This window comes from Lissotriton vulgaris, chromosome 3_1 (assembly GCF_964263255.1).
Source record: "Lissotriton vulgaris chromosome 3_1, aLisVul1.2, whole genome shotgun sequence".
In the NCBI taxonomy this organism is placed as follows: domain Eukaryota; kingdom Metazoa; phylum Chordata; class Amphibia; order Caudata; family Salamandridae; genus Lissotriton; species Lissotriton vulgaris.
The window spans coordinates 1,893,951,425-1,893,971,781 of record NC_141689.1 but is presented as its reverse complement, the minus strand read 5'-3'; the positions used below and the strand labels follow the sequence as shown (position 1 = coordinate 1,893,971,781).

Here is a 20,357-nt window from a genome sequence, read left to right as displayed (position 1 = left end):
ATCTACACTGCACTTTCACTTCCGGTGATCCCAGTCACTTTAGACATTATTGTTTCTCTTTTATGTTGTGTTCGTCTTCCCCTACCCTATTACACCCCAGGCGTTGGCTTGCGCTGGGGTGTTTGGTAGCAGACCTATGATGAAGCATATCACACAACTGTGGGTGAGGGCAGTATTAAGACAAACAGTAAATGCCACCACGAAATAGAAACACTTTTATTACTCCCTACTCCTTTACGTGTATAAAAGTATTGTCTGGGGGTCCGGAGTAGGTGAGTCTGTTACCCTCACCCCTCCTCTTTTGTGTGAATTATTGCAACAGAACATCTTGAAAAAAACTAAAACTCTTAAGGGATGCAAATTTAAGAAAATAATGTAAAATATACACAGGAAAGACAAGGATTACTGTATCGTTTTTTACACTGATTGTTCAGAAATCGATCAGTGGGTTGCCTATAATGTTAAGTACACAAATACTGGGCCTGGAAGGGATCTGTTTCAATGTTGTTTTTAAATTACTACCAGGTCAGAGACCCAGAATGGCCCGGCCCCCTCAAAGCCCTGCCTTTATTTGAGAAAATATGAATTACTGTGAAGCACTGGCACAGTGCATTCACGGAAATAGCACGGAGGTCCAATAAAGGGCACTGGGAAGCAGGGCCTCGCGTCAGACTTTAAGGCCTATAAGTAAGCAAGGAAAAGGACAGGGCAGAGAGTTCGACTGTTTCTGACACAGTGCACCACCCTAAAATTGTTGAAGCAAGTTGGTCTAGGAAAGAGGGAACACCTCGGCAAAGGAAAGCAGGGTTCGCACAGTGCTGGGGAAGTGGCAATAGCCATGGAGGGCGCCAGGAGCAGATTGAAACTCAAAGGGACGGAAGGGGAGGGGTTTCTTTATAAAAGGGGGCGGGGACTCCAGCTCAGTCTAATGAAGGAGACAGCACAGGGAAGGGGAGTCTGAATCCATGTTGTTTCGTTTCAGGTGGTGCCTCAGCAGCTTCGGGATGCAGATTATTGGAGTCCTTTGGAAGATTTATGACATATTGAAATTAATATGAATGGAATGGGCTCTGTATTAAAGGAGATATTAAGTAGGATTTCTTGTGGAAAGTATGAAACTAAACTTTACTGCAACAAAAAACCCATGTTACGAGAAGTGAAATTTGTATATAGGCTTAGCTACACCCAACCCTCTATCAAACAAGCACTCCAACAGGGTGCCAGGAACCTCACGCTAATTGGATTGCTTTGCGAACTTGTCAGGAGCATCAACCACTGTATAAATTCTACAATACAACACTACAAATTAGCAATGGATAATCTCTCCCCCAAGGCAGATGAGAGCTTTAAAGTCCAGCACAATTGTCAAACTAACTCCGCTACCAATAAGACAGCACATCCCTAGTCGAAGGCAAGTGACCAGTTGGCATGGCTCAGCAGCACCAAAATGCCAGTGAAAGCAGGTTGCGGATGATATGCCTGCAATGGTAAGGATCAGCAGATTGGGACCGAATGCTGAAGCTACAGGAAAGCTGGCCTGAAACATTGCTTCCAGCCCTGTAGTACATGGTAGTTTTTTCCCCACAAAAAGTTCCAACAGGGCCGCAAGGCCAATGTTGATGAATAAGATGGGCAAATACATGTTTCTCCCAGGAATTAATGTAAGCTACGTAGTCCAATAGACCTGATCAACACACTTTGCTGGCTGGAGGGACATTCAGGGAGGCTGAATCAGGAGTTGTCTAGATCCAGAAATGACACCTGTTTGGCTATTACTGTTGCGATCAAATGCCTCCTGCAGAGGTGAGAGCAGATTTAATTAGGGGAGGGAGTAGACAGAATATCAGAAAGAATGTTAACTTGCAGAGACCTATACAAAAGCTGTTTTTTGTAAGGCTCATAGATTGGAGAAGGGTGGGGTAAGGCTAAACAAAATGAGGCCTACCAAATCTATGTCATGTTGTTGTCCATTGCTAACAGCGCAACTCTCCTTTCTGCACATTGTATTTTTTTTAACCTGAAATGTCATTCCCTGCTAATAATGAAAGTGGTAATTGTCGGGGAGGAAGTTCTAGAAGGTCAGGAGAATTTTTCCTCCTGTAAACTTTAAAGAGGAATGTCTTTGAGTTCCAAGAATAAGATCTGGGCTCACATGGAGGGGTTAGGACAAAAGGGAAACAGTACTGGTCGACTTGGCTTGCTCTGTCAGGGCCGCAAACGAAAGTGCTTCAACTCACACTCGCATGTGCAGGGTGACAGAAAGGCTTGGATTTGAACCATGACCTGTCTAGGGCTTCCCTGGACTGGTGCTCGTCCACCTTTGTGTGTTTTTCGGAACATCTAAGAGATTTGAGATATGAACTCCTGTTCAAACTTTGCCTCCTGTGGCCTGGTAGGAGTAGGTGAAATCTGGGCCTTTAAGGATTGTGCAGTTTCTGCTCATGTTGCCAGCCTTGATTGCTCTTCACTTCTGCCCTCATTCATGAGGCGTATTTCTAAAGCAGCAGCCAGTGTTACTGTCTTTGTAAACGTGCATGGCTTCTGCTCATGCAGTAGGATGACTACTGCCTACTTATTTTCTTGCTCATTTAGCATCCATTTACTCACTTGACAACATTACTGCCTTGTGCATGCTGGCAAATAAATTACTGGGCCTTCTCCAAGTACCCAAAACACATAACGGTATGGGTGCTTATACAATGCTATTTTTATCAGTGATATGGTATAAATCCTAAATTACCAAGATTCTGGCATGGATAGGGGAAAGCCCAAGATAAGAAGAAAGACCAATCTTATTGTAAGAGGAAGCCTCACTCACATAATGTGAAATGCTACATTATAGGCAACCTTTCCCTACCCTCGTAAGACAATACTACCAGGGCAGACTCTACCTCCTAATAAACCAAGAGAAGGGACTTCCTAATTAAGATGGTTTCCTCAACAAAACAGGGGGATCCAGATAAAGTTGAAAATACCTAGAATTAACCGGGGTTTCACCTTTATTAGTGGTGACCTATGGTGCATCTAAAACCAACTATGCAATGGAATAAGAGCACAATGGCTCAGACCATTGTTTCATCGTCAACTTGGTTCTGCCCTAAACTAAGTCGCCTATATTGGTCGGGGGCATTCATCAGAGCAAAAGATCCCTAAAGACCTAGACTAACAAATAGTCAATAGTACAAAGTTAAAATCATGCACTAGAAGGACCAGGGTGAATCCAACCTGGCCTTAACGCTAGTAAGCATAGAACAATACAGAAACCAAAATCAGGACTTTTTATCAGCCAGGTATCGTCAAATAGAGGCACATGTTATATGCAGAGGTCAAGGACCTCATGTGTGGGTTACCAAGTACATAAATTGATTTGGATGAGATGTATGCACTGCTCGTTTTTCACTTGTTTTTGCTATAGGTTACTTAATTTTGTTGGTGCACTAGAAGGTAATGCCGAGGGTCCAACGGCATTTGGTAAACTGGCTAAGTTGTGGGTCTAAAGATACTCTAGATCCATCCCTTCGTAGGCACTCAAAGTTTCGTCTCCATAACATAAGAAGACTTCCACACTGAAAGTTCATTTCATTGTTCAATCATATTTATTGTTGAATTCATTCGGTATCATTCAAATATGTTTCCTTTTATAATGCAATGATTTTTGGCATTTTCATCATCGTACCAAACATTGTCATTTCAATCAGTCCAATGCATTTCGGGCATGCAAACGTGCCCTTCATCAGGGAAAATGACACTGTCAAAAAATCATAATAATGACATTAATCAAACATAAATTCTCTAGTGTATAATGTATAAGTGCTTGTTTGTCAATAAAAATGTGCTTAAAACGGAAGTTTAATAAATGAGTGGAAAAAAGCATGATAACGTGAAGTGCATGCAGGGTATATTTAAGAAATTGATGTGGTTCATGCAAGCTGTTCGTTAAGACTCACATGTCAGAAGTTTCCAAAGGTAGGGAAACCTGTAGAAAAGATACAAAAATAGAACAAAGATCTAGCATCTCTATGTCATATCTATGGCCTTTCTAACGTTCACGCTATCTCAAAGGCAACCGTCTCTGCAACTAACCTGTTGTGGCGTGTAAATGCCGATCCACGCGGGTCCTCTCGTCGGTACGAGCTGGTACATCAAACAGCTGTACGAGTATGTTTTTATAATGAGTTCCGGTCATGTGACTCATGACGCTATGAGCTCATGGAAGAAAGACTATGCGATCGAACGGTCGTCGGTGGTCGCGTGCAAACCGAAGTGCACATTGATATATAGTTCTGGCCAGAACCGTGTATAACGGAAAGCTTATTATAACGCTAGTTATAACCTGAACTCTCTAAAGATTGTAAAAATCATAATAAAAAATTATATTAAGAAAAAAGTTAATGGGGAAAACTCGGGATTCGAACCAAGGAAGATCACATGAGGGGTGTGGGAATTAGTGTTGTGAGCCATCAGAAAGGATGATAAAGGTGGTGTCAAAAAAGTGAGTGTGTGAACACACGCAGTATACACAGGATACAGTCAAAATACAAGCAATTCATATATGTCTTCATAGGTAACAAGCGAATTCGATTCTGTCGTTTAGCCCCATTGGTTTCTGGGTAGATAATTTTTGTATCCAGTAATTCTCTCTCATCAATAAGAAGTTATTATTGTTTCTCCCTTCAATTTTTTGAACTGTTTCCAATATTATGAATTTGATCTGTGAAACGTTGTGGTTTGCTTCTGTAAAATGTTGTGATAATGCTGATTTTGTATTCTTTAGTCTTATGTTCGATCTGTGTTCCGTTAGGCGCACTTTAATGCGTCTCTCTGTTTTTCCCACGTACATTTTGCCACAGGGGCATCTGATTCCATAAATCAAATTGTTTGATTCGCAAGTTGCATTCACTCTTAGTTTAATTGGATAACCTTTGGAGGGGTGATTGATGGTGTTTCCATGTATTATACTGTTACAGTTCCCGCAATTTAAACAGGGTTTTGTCCCAGTGAATGTAATGTTGACTGGAGTTTTTTGTTGTAAAATTTCTCCTAGATTTTTGGCTCTAGTGTATGCAAAGATCGGAGGTTCTCTGAAAGATTGGTTAAAATCAGGTTCCATGTTGAGAATTGACCAGTGTTTCATAATGGCTTGTTTGTATTTCTTGCTCACCGTGGAGTATTTTGATACTACAACCATTCTTGTTTGTTGAGGTTTGGTTTTGCTGGTTAGTAGCTGTTTTCTTTCTATTTGCTCAATCCTCTTTTTAGATTCATCTAATAGCGGTTGTGGATAACCTCTCGTTTTGAATTTTTGAATCATTTCATCCAGTCTGATATTCAGTGTATTTTTGTTCGAAGTGATTCGTTTCACTCTAGCCATCTGTGAGAATGGTAAATTATTAATCAGATTAGGTTGATGGAAGCTGGAGTGTAGCAACATGTTGTTTCGGTCTGTTGGTTTCGTGTACAGATCGGTCACAAATCCCTCAGGTGTTATGGTTATCTTTACATCTAGAAAATTGACAGATATATCAGAAATGTTCCATGTAAGTTGTATTCTTTGGTCATGCTCATTAAATTTCATTAGTTCCATGAGAAGTAGCTCTTGGGTGTTTGTCCATATGATGAAGTAGTCATCGATATATCTAATCAGTAGTTTCAAGTTTTTAGTCCATTCATTATTGGAGAGTATATGACGATTTTCATACCATTCCATGAAAATGTTCGCATACACTGGGGCTGCTGAATTGCCCATGGCCATGCCAGATAGTTGTTGGTACCATGATTCCTCTGCTTTGAAGTAACTATGATATAGAGTGTAGTGCATTAGTTCCATCAAAAAGATTTGAAAGTCATGATCTAATTCTGACTTCAAAAGAGCCGCTTCCATTGCTTCAATGCCCATATCATGGGGGATACTAGTATATAGGCTGCAGACATCTACTGTACATAGAATTATTTTTTGTGTTGGGTCCCATTGCACTTGTTCAAGGATTTGTAAAAATTGAGTAGTGTCTTTAACATACGTGCGCATGGACTGTACTATAGGTTGACAATACCGGTCTATAAGTTGACCAACTGGTTCATGCAAACTTCCTCTCGTAGACACAATCGGTCGCATGGGAGGGTCATGGATGTTTTTATGTATTTTCGGTTGCATTCTCAATGTAGGACTTTTTGGATCACTGGTGATTAAAAAGTTTTTTGTTCTTTCTTCAATGATACCCTGTTGTAATGCTCCTTGAACGATTTGCTTCAGAATTTTTGCATATTCCAATGTAGGATTTCTATCCAATTTGCAATATGTTTTCTCGTCTGAAATGTGTTCTATGACCTTTTGTTTATACATTTCTGTATTCATGATGACGATGGCGCCACCTTTATCCGCTTTGGTATATGTGATTTTCTCATTTCTGGCCAATTTGTGTAAGGTGTCAAGATCTTTTTGTGTGATGTTTTTATTTTTTGGTTTTACGTGTTTGATTTTCTTCAAATCCTGTTTCACTAAATTTTCGAATAGGTCCAATGTTTTGTGAGTGGTTGGAGCTTGGAAGGTACTGTGAGGTCTTAATCCTACTAATTGATCTTTTTGTTGTGGTGGTTTCTCAGGTATTGTATTATCAAAAAAATGTCTCAGTTTGAGTTTTCTCATTAATTTAAAAAAACTCACTTCTAATTCCAAATTGTCAGATGTAGTTGTCGGTATAAATGATGTGCCTTTTTGTAGTAAATCCAGTTCATATGGGCTAAGTTGATGATCACTGATGTTAATAACTAGGTGTTTTGTGGAAGGTTCTTTTTGGTTTTCTTCTCCTTCTCCTTCTCTTTGGCAATCACGGTCATACTTCTGGTGTTTGGTGGATCCCTGTCTTTGTCCTTTGCCGGACCCTCGCCTGGGTCTCCTTCTTGTGTTTGGCCTTGGTCTAAAAAAGGACTTGTTTCAGTGACTTTACTGGTAGTTGGTTCTTCTGCAGATGTTTTGTCTTGGGTGACTGGTGTAGGTTGTGACTTACGTGCTCTTTGGCTCGTATCGCTGTCCGATGAAGATGTCTCAGTGTTGGAATTATATGGACGACTTCGACGTTTTTGTGCATATACTTCTGCCCATGTATATACTTCTCCTAAACGATAATCTAAAGTATCTCTTTTGAATTTGCGAATTTTTCGCTCATTTATTTCTTTATGATGGCGATCTATTTGGCTCTTAATGTCGTTTAGGGTAGTTGTTAATTCTTCATCTGACATCATTTTAGATAGTTCTGTAGTAGTTTCCTCTATTTCTGCAGTGAGTTCCTCTAAGATGGTGGATAATTCTTGAATGATTAAGAGAATTAAGTCCAAGGAACATTTGTTCAAAATTTCGTACCAGCGTTCCTGAAACTTTTTTGAATGTTTGCATAGGGACGAAATGCATTGGACTGATTGAAATGACAATGTTTGGTACGATGATGAAAATGCCAAAAATCATTGCATTATAAAAGGAAACATATTTGAATGATACCGAATGAATTCAACAATAAATATGATTGAACAATGAAATGAACTTTCAGTGTGGAAGTCTTCTTATGTTATGGAGACGAAACTTTGAGTGCCTACGAAGGGATGGATCTAGAGTATCTTTAGACCCACAACTTAGCCAGTTTACCAAATGCCGTTGGACCCTCGGCATTACCTTCTAGTGCACCAACAAAATTAAGTAACCTATAGCAAAAACAAGTGAAAAACGAGCAGTGCATACATCTCATCCAAATCAATTTATGTACTCACAGTGTCCTGCGGATGTATAGCACGCAATCAATTAAACTAACACACTTCAGCTTTCAAGATGAGTAACTACGAGGAGATCTCCAAAAGTACAGAAGCCAGAGCCTCAACCTTTGCATTTGAATCTAAAGATGCAGACCAAATCTACTCTTTAATCAGGGAGGAACTCACCCAGGAAACCACAGGGCGGTCAAAGGAACAAAACATCAGACAATTATTATATTTATCCAAAAGGAGAACTAACCAACAGCTACATGCTAGCACTCTCATCAAATATCACCGGAACTTACGCATACCACGCGGACTCCGAATTGCATTAAAACCGTCCCTATGCAAACATTCAAAAAAGTTTCAGGAACGCTGGTACGAAATTTTGAACAAATGTTCCTTGGACTTAATTCTCTTAATCATTCAAGAATTATCCACCATCTTAGAGGAACTCACTGCAGAAATAGAGGAAACTACTACAGAACTATCTAAAATGATGTCAGATGAAGAATTAACAACTACCCTAAACGACATTAAGAGCCAAATAGATCGCCATCATAAAGAAATAAATGAGCGAAAAATTCGCAAATTCAAAAGAGATACTTTAGATTATCGTTTAGGAGAAGTATATACATGGGCAGAAGTATATGCACAAAAACGTCGAAGTCGTCCATATAATTCCAACACTGAGACATCTTCATCGGACAGCGATACGAGCCAAAGAGCACGTAAGTCACAACCTACACCAGTCACCCAAGACAAAACATCTGCAGAAGAACCAACTACCAGTAAAGTCACTGAAACAAGTCCTTTTTTAGACCAAGGCCAAACACAAGAAGGAGACCCAGGCGAGGGTCCGGCAAAGGACAAAGACAGGGATCCACCAAACACCAGAAGTATGACCGTGATTGCCAAAGAGAAGGAGAAGGAGAAGAAAACCAAAAAGAACCTTCCACAAAACACCTAGTTATTAACATCAGTGATCATCAACTTAGCCCATATGAACTGGATTTACTACAAAAAGGCACATCATTTATACCGACAACTACATCTGACAATTTGGAATTAGAAGTGAGTTTTTTTAAATTAATGAGAAAACTCAAACTGAGACATTTTTTTGATAATACAATACCTGAGAAACCACCACAACAAAAAGATCAATTAGTAGGATTAAGACCTCACAGTACCTTCCAAGCTCCAACCACTCACAAAACATTGGACCTATTCGAAAATTTAGTGAAACAGGATTTGAAGAAAATCAAACACGTAAAACCAAAAAATAAAAACATCACACAAAAAGATCTTGACACCTTACACAAATTGGCCAGAAATGAGAAAATCACATATACCAAAGCGGATAAAGGTGGCGCCATCGTCATCATGAATACAGAAATGTATAAACAAAAGGTCATAGAACACATTTCAGACGAGAAAACATATTGCAAATTGGATAGAAATCCTACATTGGAATATGCAAAAATTCTGAAGCAAATCGTTCAAGGAGCATTACAACAGGGTATCATTGAAGAAAGAACAAAAAACTTTTTAATCACCAGTGATCCAAAAAGTCCTACATTGAGAATGCAACCGAAAATACATAAAAACATCCATGACCCTCCCATGCGACCGATTGTGTCTACGAGAGGAAGTTTGCATGAACCAGTTGGTCAACTTATAGACCGGTATTGTCAACCTATAGTACAGTCCATGCGCACGTATGTTAAAGACACTACTCAATTTTTACAAATCCTTGAACAAGTGCAATGGGACCCAACACAAAAAATAATTCTATGTACAGTAGATGTCTGCAGCCTATATACTAGTATCCCCCATGATATGGGCATTGAAGCAATGGAAGCGGCTCTTTTGAAGTCAGAATTAGATCATGACTTTCAAATCTTTTTGATGGAACTAATGCACTACACTCTATATCATAGTTACTTCAAAGCAGAGGAATCATGGTACCAACAACTATCTGGCATGGCCATGGGCAATTCAGCAGCCCCAGTGTATGCGAACATTTTCATGGAATGGTATGAAAATCGTCATATACTCTCCAATAATGAATGGACTAAAAACTTGAAACTACTGATTAGATATATCGATGACTACTTCATCATATGGACAAACACCCAAGAGCTACTTCTCATGGAACTAATGAAATTTAATGAGCATGACCAAAGAATACAACTTACATGGAACATTTCTGATATATCTGTCAATTTTCTAGATGTAAAGATAACCATAACACCTGAGGGATTTGTGACCGATCTGTACACGAAACCAACAGACCGAAACAACATGTTGCTACACTCCAGCTTCCATCAACCTAATCTGATTAATAATTTACCATTCTCACAGATGGCTAGAGTGAAACGAATCACTTCGAACAAAAATACACTGAATATCAGACTGGATGAAATGATTCAAAAATTCAAAACGAGAGGTTATCCACAACCGCTATTAGATGAATCTAAAAAGAGGATTGAGCAAATAGAAAGAAAACAGCTACTAACCAGCAAAACCAAACCTCAACAAACAAGAATGGTTGTAGTATCAAAATACTCCACGGTGAGCAAGAAATACAAACAAGCCATTATGAAACACTGGTCAATTCTCAACATGGAACCTGATTTTAACCAATCTTTCAGAGAACCTCCGATCTTTGCATACACTAGAGCCAAAAATCTAGGAGAAATTTTACAACAAAAAACTCCAGTCAACATTACATTCACTGGGACAAAACCCTGTTTAAATTGCGGGAACTGTAACAGTATAATACATGGAAACACCATCAATCACCCCTCCAAAGGTTATCCAATTAAACTAAGAGTGAATGCAACTTGCGAATCAAACAATTTGATTTATGGAATCAGATGCCCCTGTGGCAAAATGTACGTGGGAAAAACAGAGAGACGCATTAAAGTGCGCCTAACGGAACACAGATCGAACATAAGACTAAAGAATACAAAATCAGCATTATCACAACATTTTACAGAAGCAAACCACAACGTTTCACAGATCAAATTCATAATATTGGAAACAGTTCAAAAAATTGAAGGGAGAAACAATAATAACTTCTTATTGATGAGAGAGAATTACTGGATACAAAAATTATCTACCCAGAAACCAATGGGGCTAAACGACAGAATCGAATTCGCTTGTTACCTATGAAGACATATATGAATTGCTTGTATTTTGACTGTATCCTGTGTATACTGCGTGTGTTCACACACTCACTTTTTTGACACCACCTTTATCATCCTTTCTGATGGCTCACAACACTAATTCCCACACCCCTCATGTGATCTTCCTTGGTTCGAATCCCGAGTTTTCCCCATTAACTTTTTTCTTAATATAATTTTTTATTATGATTTTTACAATCTTTAGAGAGTTCAGGTTATAACTAGCGTTATAATAAGCTTTCCGTTATACACGGTTCTGGCCAGAACTATATATCAATGTGCACTTCGGTTTGCACGCGACCACCGACGACCGTTCGATCGCATAGTCTTTCTTCCATGAGCTCATAGCGTCATGAGTCACATGACCGGAACTCATTATAAAAACATACTCGTACAGCTGTTTGATGTACCAGCTCGTACCGACGAGAGGACCCGCGTGGATCGGCATTTACACGCCACAACAGGTTAGTTGCAGAGACGGTTGCCTTTGAGATAGCGTGAACGTTAGAAAGGCCATAGATATGACATAGAGATGCTAGATCTTTGTTCTATTTTTGTATCTTTTCTACAGGTTTCCCTACCTTTGGAAACTTCTGACATGTGAGTCTTAACGAACAGCTTGCATGAACCACATCAATTTCTTAAATATACCCTGCATGCACTTCACGTTATCATGCTTTTTTCCACTCATTTATTAAACTTCCGTTTTAAGCACATTTTTATTGACAAACAAGCACTTATACATTATACACTAGAGAATTTATGTTTGATTAATGTCATTATTATGATTTTTTGACAGTGTCATTTTCCCTGATGAAGGGCACGTTTGCATGCCCGAAATGCATTGGACTGATTGAAATGACAATGTTTGGTACGATGATGAAAATGCCAAAAATCATTGCATTATAAAAGGAAACATATTTGAATGATACCGAATGAATTCAACAATAAATATGATTGAACAATGAAATGAACTTTCAGTGTGGAAGTCTTCTTATGTTATGGAGACGAAACTTTGAGTGCCTACGAAGGGATGGATCTAGAGTATCTTTAGACCCACAACTTAGCCTGGGTTACCAAGTACCTCACTGTTTAGGTGTACAGTCACACAATATGTAGCTGCCTATATGTTTTAGTCCCCAAACCACTACCAAACTGGACTACCAATACCTGTAACTCAGACATCCAGGAAGGTCTCACTCACACCCCATTCCTCCTTTCTCCGCCTATCCTTCTCCAAGACTTACATAACTTTAGAGAGATGTTGGCCCAGTTGCTGTAGTCAATATGGGATAAAAAGTGAAAGCGTAACAGAAACCATGAAACATGGCAAAGAACCTGCAGAGTAATTTATAACCACCAGCTAATTGCAAATATAAAATTCACACCTATCTCTCACACTTGCTCTATCACATGGCTAGACAGTATGACCCAAGGTAAGATAAAAGTACATCTCCGGTCACTCGCGTACCTCACCAAACACTTTACACCAGTGGTTCCCAAACTTTTTGGACCCGTGGCTCCCTTGATCAAATTGGCAGTTGGCCGTGGCTCCCCCCCATTTTTTTATCGGTGGACGGGTGGGTGGGGATGTAAGCCCGACCTCGAGAGTACTTCCTGTTGTTTTCCTTAAATTAATTGGGATGCAATGAAGGTATTTAATCATATTTGTAACAATATAAAAAGATAACAGTTGAAAAAGGGGAAAACCAAACTTTTTGTTTTTCTGCTGATACGTCTTCTCTCATCGAGAAAGTAAATGCGTTGTGAACTCAGGCGTGGGAGGCTGTATTGGAGCCAGTGACCATACTGATGTTTCAGTAATATTTTAATGCCCTCCCCTTTCAAGGACCATCCGAGAGTTCTACTGGGTTTGGCCTAGAATAGTTTAGAAAAATGACGATGGCCCTGTCTGTAAACGCACATTTGAAGATTTTTTTTAAACAAAATACACTTTCTTTTTATGTAATTGTAAATGCATATTCCCTATTGAATATATGGAATATGCATTTACAATGACATTTTTAAAAAGTGTATTTTGTTGAAAAAATCTTCAAATGTGCGTTTACAGACAGGTTCATCGTCATTTTTCTAATCTATTCTAGACCAAACCCAGTAGAACTCTCGGTTAATCTGGAGTTAAATTCCACCAAGTTAAGACGGAGCCACTCGGTGTTATCATTGCATACTGGAGGAAACATGCACCCAACAGGCAAACACGCATGCCAAAATTCATTTAATACACCCCTGTCAACCCTCTCCCCCTGTCTGCCAGAACCCTACCAACATTCTCTCCCCTGCCACCCTCTCCCCCTGCCTGCCAGAACCCTGCTAACCCTCTCCCCCTGCCCCCGGATGTCTCCCCCGTCTCTTGTTTTATGCCTTGTGGCTGCCCATGCTTGCTCCCTTCGTGACCTCTCCTGCCCCCTCTACCCATGTCTGTCCCCTTCGTGTCTTGAGACTGTCACTTCTTTCCATGCCTGCTCCATTTGTGTCCTCTGACTGTGTCTTCTATCCATGCTGCTCCCTTTGTGTCCTCAGACTACCCTTCTCTCCATGCCTGCTCGCTTCGCGCCCTTAGTCTGCTCCTAGTGTTCATGCCTGCTTCTGTCGTGCCCTCAGACTACCCTTCTGTCCGTGCCTGCCCCCATACCCCTGACTACCCTTTCTGTCCATACCTGCCCCCGTGCACTCTGACTGCCCCCTCTGTCCATGCCTGCCCCTGCGCCCTCAGACTGCCCCTTCTGTGCATGCCTCCTTTCTTCGTGCACTCAGTCTGCTCCTTGTGTCCATGACTGCTCCATGTGTGCCCCCTGAATTGACCCATCTGGCAATGCCTGCTCCCACTGTGCTTTCAGACTTCCTTCCCCTTCTGTTCATCCCAGCCCCCTTCGTGCTCTCAGACTAACTCATCTGCCCATGCCTTTCCTCCATTCCTTCTCCCTTGGTGCCCTGAGACTGCCCCTTTCCTCTGTGCCTGCTCCCTTTGTGCCCCGAGACTGCCCCTTTCCTCCATGCCTGCTCCCTTCATGCCCTGAGACTGCCCCTTTCCTCCATGCCTTCTCCCTTCATGCCCTGAGACTGCCCCTTTCCTCCATGCCTGCTCCCTTCGTGCCCTGAGACTGCCCCTTTCCTCCATGCCTGCTCCCTTCGTGCCCTAAGACTGCCTTTCCTCCATGTCTGCTCCCTTCGTGCCCTGGGACTGCCCCTTTACTCCATGCCTGCTCCCTTCGTGCCCTGAGACTGCCCCTTTACTCCATGCCTGCTCCCTTCGTGCCCTGAGACTGCCCCTTTCCTCCATGCCTGCTCCCTTCGTGCCCTGAGACTGCCCCTTTACTCCTTGCCTGCTCCCTTCATACCCTGAGACTGCCCCTTTCCAGTGGTAGCTGGTGACATTTGTAAGTGGTGAGGTGTAACATTTGTTTGGGAGTCCACCACGGCAAGCTCGGTCGGTAATATTTTGCTCAGTGCCATATTGATAATGTCAAGAGTTTTCTGTTCCAAATAACTGACTAAAATATAAAAATGCCCTCTGTGCACGCACGATAGACTGACATGACAGGCCCGGGTGTGCTGAAAGAGTCCGTTTTATCTACTCTCTACTCCGCACTGAGTGACCAGAACAGTTTATTGCCATTGAGCCTCCGCAGGGAATTCGTGGCTGGTAAACCCATTGGCAAACCCGTCATGTGAAACGCTTGTATTTCGGTAACAGTAACCTGCCAGCAATCCGAGCTATAAATCTTGGCTGGTTCAAAAGGCTGATACTCAACCTTCTTCTGCAATAGTCGTGTGTTGAAAAAACCTAAGATTTATAGCTAGCGTGACATGGCAGCCATGCCTGCAATGTGTAGCACTTGTGGAAAATTGAAGTTTTTAACTTGCGGCAGCAGGGGGAGGCGCGCCTCGCGTGGCAGCAGGGGGGAGGAGGGGTGCCTGCATGATTCCCTCGTGTGTGGTAGTCCAGGATGAGACAGCATCCCGGGGGCACACACAGCCGCACCCGAGCACATCACAGGTCTTTTAAAGACCTTTTACATGTTAATGAGGCCTTGCTGTTGTTTTACCCCTTCTAACAGCCCCTGGAGCTCCTCTCTGCATGTTGCCCACATCGTGCCGCGGCGCCCCTGGGAACTCATAACGGTGCACCAGGGCGCCGCGGCGCACAGTTTGGGAACCACGGCTTTACACAAATATACCACCCTTCCCACCACATACCCCCCTCCCCAGAGTGCAGAGCGCTACACATTTGATAATGCACTTTTGTGACACACAATGGGGATACACAGCAGTATAATAATATTACAATAAAACACTTTTAAATCTTGTAGTTACATCTCAGAGAATACTGGAGAGCTTGAATTAGATCATGGTAAGGATAACATAGATTTCCTTTGCATTAGGAGAATATCACTAGAGGTATTCAAACTTCTCTAGCAGGCCTTTAAACAATAAGAAGGAAAATTTAGTATTCATATAACACTTTGTCCACAGCTTGCTGCTTTGAAACGCTGTACATAAAACATGTTCCAGGAAGAGCACAGAGAGCCAATAACATACTAGTTAATGGCTGTGTACTCCGCAAGGAAAACATCTCGAATGTATGTCAATAAAGAGATGCAGCATGATGAGTGCTAAAAAGCACAACTATGGAGATAAGCAAGAACCAGGTGAAATACAAAGTGAACTGAAGTGTGTTCAGTCAAAGAAATCTCCCTGTGGCATCAACTGCTTAAACATGTGTACAAAGTTATACCAATGATAGATATAGTTCAACATTCTCGGTCACGGACACTGGCCGTGGCATGATCTTAGAAATTTCAAATACACCTCAAGTATTGAACTGGTGCAGGCACTTACCCTAAACTATACTGGTCAGGGTCAATGATGGCTCTTCTGTCCATCCTCCCCACACCAAGGTTGGTCTCCACAATGCTAACCGAATGTCGCTGCCTTCTCTCTTCATGCAGACATGCTGGTACAGAGTCAAACGAAGAGTTGCTTACAATACTAGATCGTGAAGAAATTTCACTATGACCAGAGTCTGAAAAGTTGTCCACTGTGCCACTAGCAGGTAAAGAGTAACCTACACATTGAATAGAAAAGCACAAACCAAACAAAAAATATTAACAAGCAATGCAAAGAGCAACAAATACTTCATTTGCATTAAAAATATACCACTTCTCTAAACAGGTTCTATGGATGGCCATTCCAAACCACAAGTGCCAGTAAAAAGAATGGTCAGAGATCCTTTTTCCTGTGTGATGTCACATCTGACATGCAGTACCTGCTCAACTCACAAGCATACACATTATCCCTCTCAAGGGACAAAAAACAATTGCTCACATGACACACATTTCTCTTCTCTTGAGATCTATCACACTTGAATGCACCTACACATGGCACGACTGCTTGAAAGCCCCATAACATGCATGACACTACCTCACACATCCAACACTATACTCAAGTCTTATAAGTAGTAGTATACTACACAAGCAGTCATTTACAACAAGCAGGATGAATCAACAAGCCTTCAAAACATGTACACTACACATACATGAATTCAACACATATAAAAGGCACAAACTAACTCTCCACTCGCTGACGAGCACTACAGAAATAACAATAACATAAGATGAGCACGAAGAAAATCAGCAAAAGATGAATGCAGCAAGCATCTTCTTTACAATATTATGAACAGGGTTTTCAGGTCCCCTCAAGGAAGTTTCTTTTTGGATTAGCTGGAGAATGTATTTTGTAATAATATACATGTGGGAGTGAAGGGCCTACAGTACTTGAAAGCCAGAGTTCTGTTTCTACCTTTCCTTGGTGAACTCTGTGGTGAAGTAGGAGGTGAGGATAGGTGTGAAGATGCATTCGATATTGTATCTTCAGACTGCTTCTTGTGTCGCTCTAAACTTCCTTCTTCAGACAGTGAAAGAATTTTCTTTAAAGATTGTGGGGAGTTGATACCTAGTAGTTACAAAAGTAATCATTAGTTCAAATCATTACAAAGCAACAAAGTTTGCAAGCAAAGTTCAGCGAAATGAACAGACCACTTGTAAGAAAACAAATCCAATTACAGAGGTCAATTGTATCCAAAATAGCTCATTTTTTACCAACCTCTTAATCAATTAAAAGGCACATGATAGCCATTTCTAATGAAACTGTTGCATTTCCAGAAACTGTTCGCCTTACCAGATGTGGAGCATAGTGAAATTAGCAAACTGGGGACAACTACAGTGTGAGTATCGTAATCTCACCAAAGGCATGTAGTAAACAAGTACTGGATTCATGCACCTGCATAACGAAGTTTCAGTGTCTGTATACACTGTACTGCATACCTCTGTCTGACAATTCACCAGGATACCTACCGGTCTCGAATTATGTCCAACTCAGGAATGCCTTTAGTTACCTCCAATACTTTAGTCCAACTTTGACAAACACAGCCAATTTCAAAATCTGAACTTGTATGGCTGACATTTCAGAGTGAGGTTTTTGTGCGGTGAAAAAAAATCTCAGACATTTTCTACAGGAGCACTAAGCATTACATTTAACTAGAAAAACAAATGGACAAAATGTAATATAAGGACTATATTTATCTTCATAAAGATTTTATAAAGGAACTATAAAATGAGATATGAAGACAAATCTGTTAGACGAAGGGGACAGAGGAGCTGGGAAGTGAACTGATTTATGTGTTGGAACGTAACACTTTTATCTGAGGGAAGGTATTACAGCACGAAGAGGCAGAAGCACAGCATACTCCTTTGAACCTGTCGATTGTTAACAGAATATTCTGTAGATGATACTGTGCTATGCTGTATTTTCAACTGTTGTTTGATACTTAATAAAGAAATTACATGTAAAACATATTCAGTTCTTGCGTTCACAAACTACTTCTAATTCCAAATGAAAAAGAAACTGCACACAGTCAGGTGTGTTTTGTGGCCACTCGTTTCCCGCATATTTGATTTCAAAAGGTAATTCTAAATCAAAGGTAATGCTATAACCATCGGTGAGCCAAACATCAACTGTGAAGGATGAGAGTGCACCAAGGATCTGCAATGCTTAGTGATACAAAAACTATATGTGATGGTGGTGTAATGCTTAGCAATGGTGATGTTTGTGGAATAGGTAAGGCTATACTGAGATCATTTGTGCCCTTTTTCTCAAACTATATTATGATGTTTGGCCATTTTAAGTGACATTAATATTTGATTTGACTTTTGTGTTTAAAGTTATTATTTTGGGAGGAAAAAAACAATATATCTGCTCGGACATGTTGAATTTTATTTAGTTTATAACATTCATGGTGTAACAGTAACATAGATCATTTTGGTGGGACAGCAAACTGTCTGTCATCTCGGCAGCAGTACCCTCTCGTGACTTGTTATTCCACTATTCTACACTCTCCGTCTCTATTCCACTCTTGTATATTCTATTTCATTCCTGCTTTCTCCCCTTTTCACCATCTTCCTGTCTTTCTCGTCCCCTCCTCACTAGATCTGCGTCAAAGTCTGATATTGAGAAGTAAGTCCCAGTGCCCACAACCTGCAACATATGGCACAAATTAAACACTGTAAATCTACCTTTTATTAATTAAATCTGCCTCTTAGTGTTTGCTAGACACGCTGAAACACACCAACGTGTTTGAAACTCGTGCATGTTTTTTAGAATAAGTGTTTTGACAGCTGTAGCGAATAACGTCACAACTGGTAGAGTGAGGGAAAGATGACAGGTGGCAGTGGTGTACACACTGAGTCACAGTGGTGTGAATTAGCTTGCAATCAAACTGCAGAGGCAGGCACAGAAAAGCATTTGTATATAAAGTGAATCAACATAGATTGTTTTAGCATACCAAATGGTGGCAGGTCCTTCACAGGTACTTTCTTTCTAGAGGGATAAAGCGATACAGCTGGGACCTGCAATGCCTGGTTCACTTTGCTTTGCTGCTGCAACTTTTGCTGGGTCCCTGCCCTGGGGGCCACCGGAGAGGTCTCGGGTTTACCAGATCGCTTGTCACATGAATTTTTAGGCACTGCGTAGGATGAAGAAATTGGAAATCAATGTTAAAATAAATGTTACAAAATATGAATGACATGTTATTCTGGGCATTAAAAGCATGTTGTACATGTTGGCTCATTAGCATTGCAAGCAGAGCTGATGCAGTGTGACACTCTCCCTGACATTTCTGCACCAGCTAATTTTTCTTCCATAGTAGGGCAACCTGAGGCTGCCTGATATTGGTGCCAGAGGAGGTCACATTGCTTTTTGTCACCCTAGAACCAGCCACAAATGAAAATCTGACATCAATCAACTGAAACTTAGGAAAGCACATCTCATGCCGCTGAGACTTCTTAAATGTCAGACAGGTATCAAAACAATTGCTTGATACATCCAGGATGCTGTCCGGGAGTGAACACACATACACAGAAGTTTCTTTGATAATAAAAACTTAGATCCAAATCTTATGTTGCTGTCTTAGAAAAAAGAGAAGTGGAAAACAATCATACCAGAAAGCAACTCACTGGAAGCTGGACACCCACTGAAGTGATGCTTGCGAACCAACTATCAACCCTGAGCTTGAAGCAACAGGTTTCAAAGACACAGCATTACAAATTACTTCAAAGATTCTTACTAAGGTTTTAGAAACATTATTTTGATCCTCAATCTATGATTGAAACACATTTGTCTGTTGTGTGGCATGAGTATTTCAAGCCTGAGCAACTAAATTAGCCACCGATCCAAGACTTCAGACTGGCACTGAAGCGGTCTTTAAGGAAACCTATATGGTTCAGATGGTACACTTAGGTATTATAGTCCTTTAAAAGGGTGTGTATCTGAAATGATCACAAAGAAAGTTTTAGCACATTTTCCAAAAACCCCTCTTGCAAGTAACATTAATTGATTTTCTGTACTCGAAGTATTAATTGACAAGTCCTGCCTTCCACAGCATCATGTTCTTGGCCTCAATGTATCCTTCTGATTCTGCATCGAAGGACGATGAGTACAAGATTAAGAGCCTAATCTTTACTGACAGTGTGACAAAGAGCAGAGTACAGCCACTGTCGAAGTAGTAAGTGGTTGTACATTCTGCTAGCTCTGTCAAACAAACTGATGGGGTAGAAATAATGCCCATAACAAGGGTTTATTCACTTCTTCAGTTCATTAGAATGGGATTAGAATTCTTGCTGCATTGGCAATGGCTGTGTTGAGAAGGTCAAATAATGAATACTCTTGGGGGACAAAACAATCCTGAAAAAAACCATAAGATGAATTTCTGAAAAGGCTGATAGTCCCATCAAGCACCATTTTACACCTCAAATTAGGTCTACAACCCATAGCGAAGATCCTAGAACAGAAACCAATGCTACTTTGACATTTTAGTTGGTGAAAAAATGAAGCTAAATTAACCCAGGAAATTAT

General features: G+C 40.8%; 1 protein-coding gene across 16 annotated transcripts in view; it reads right to left on the bottom strand.

The window, feature by feature from the left end:
• Positions 1-20,357, bottom strand: part of RAPGEF2 (Rap guanine nucleotide exchange factor 2) — a 924,668-nt gene that overhangs the window by 78,761 nt on the left and 825,550 nt on the right. For all 16 annotated transcript variants that reach the window (XM_086962364.1, XM_086962365.1, XM_086962376.1 and 13 more), the window contains 3 exons: positions 18,790-18,969; positions 16,749-16,901; positions 15,789-16,014 (listed from right to left, as the gene is read on the bottom strand). In XM_086962364.1, coding sequence (XP_086818490.1) covers positions 15,789-16,014; positions 16,749-16,901; positions 18,790-18,969 — 559 coding nt within the window. The remainder of the gene's footprint in view (positions 1-15,788; positions 16,015-16,748; positions 16,902-18,789; positions 18,970-20,357) is intronic.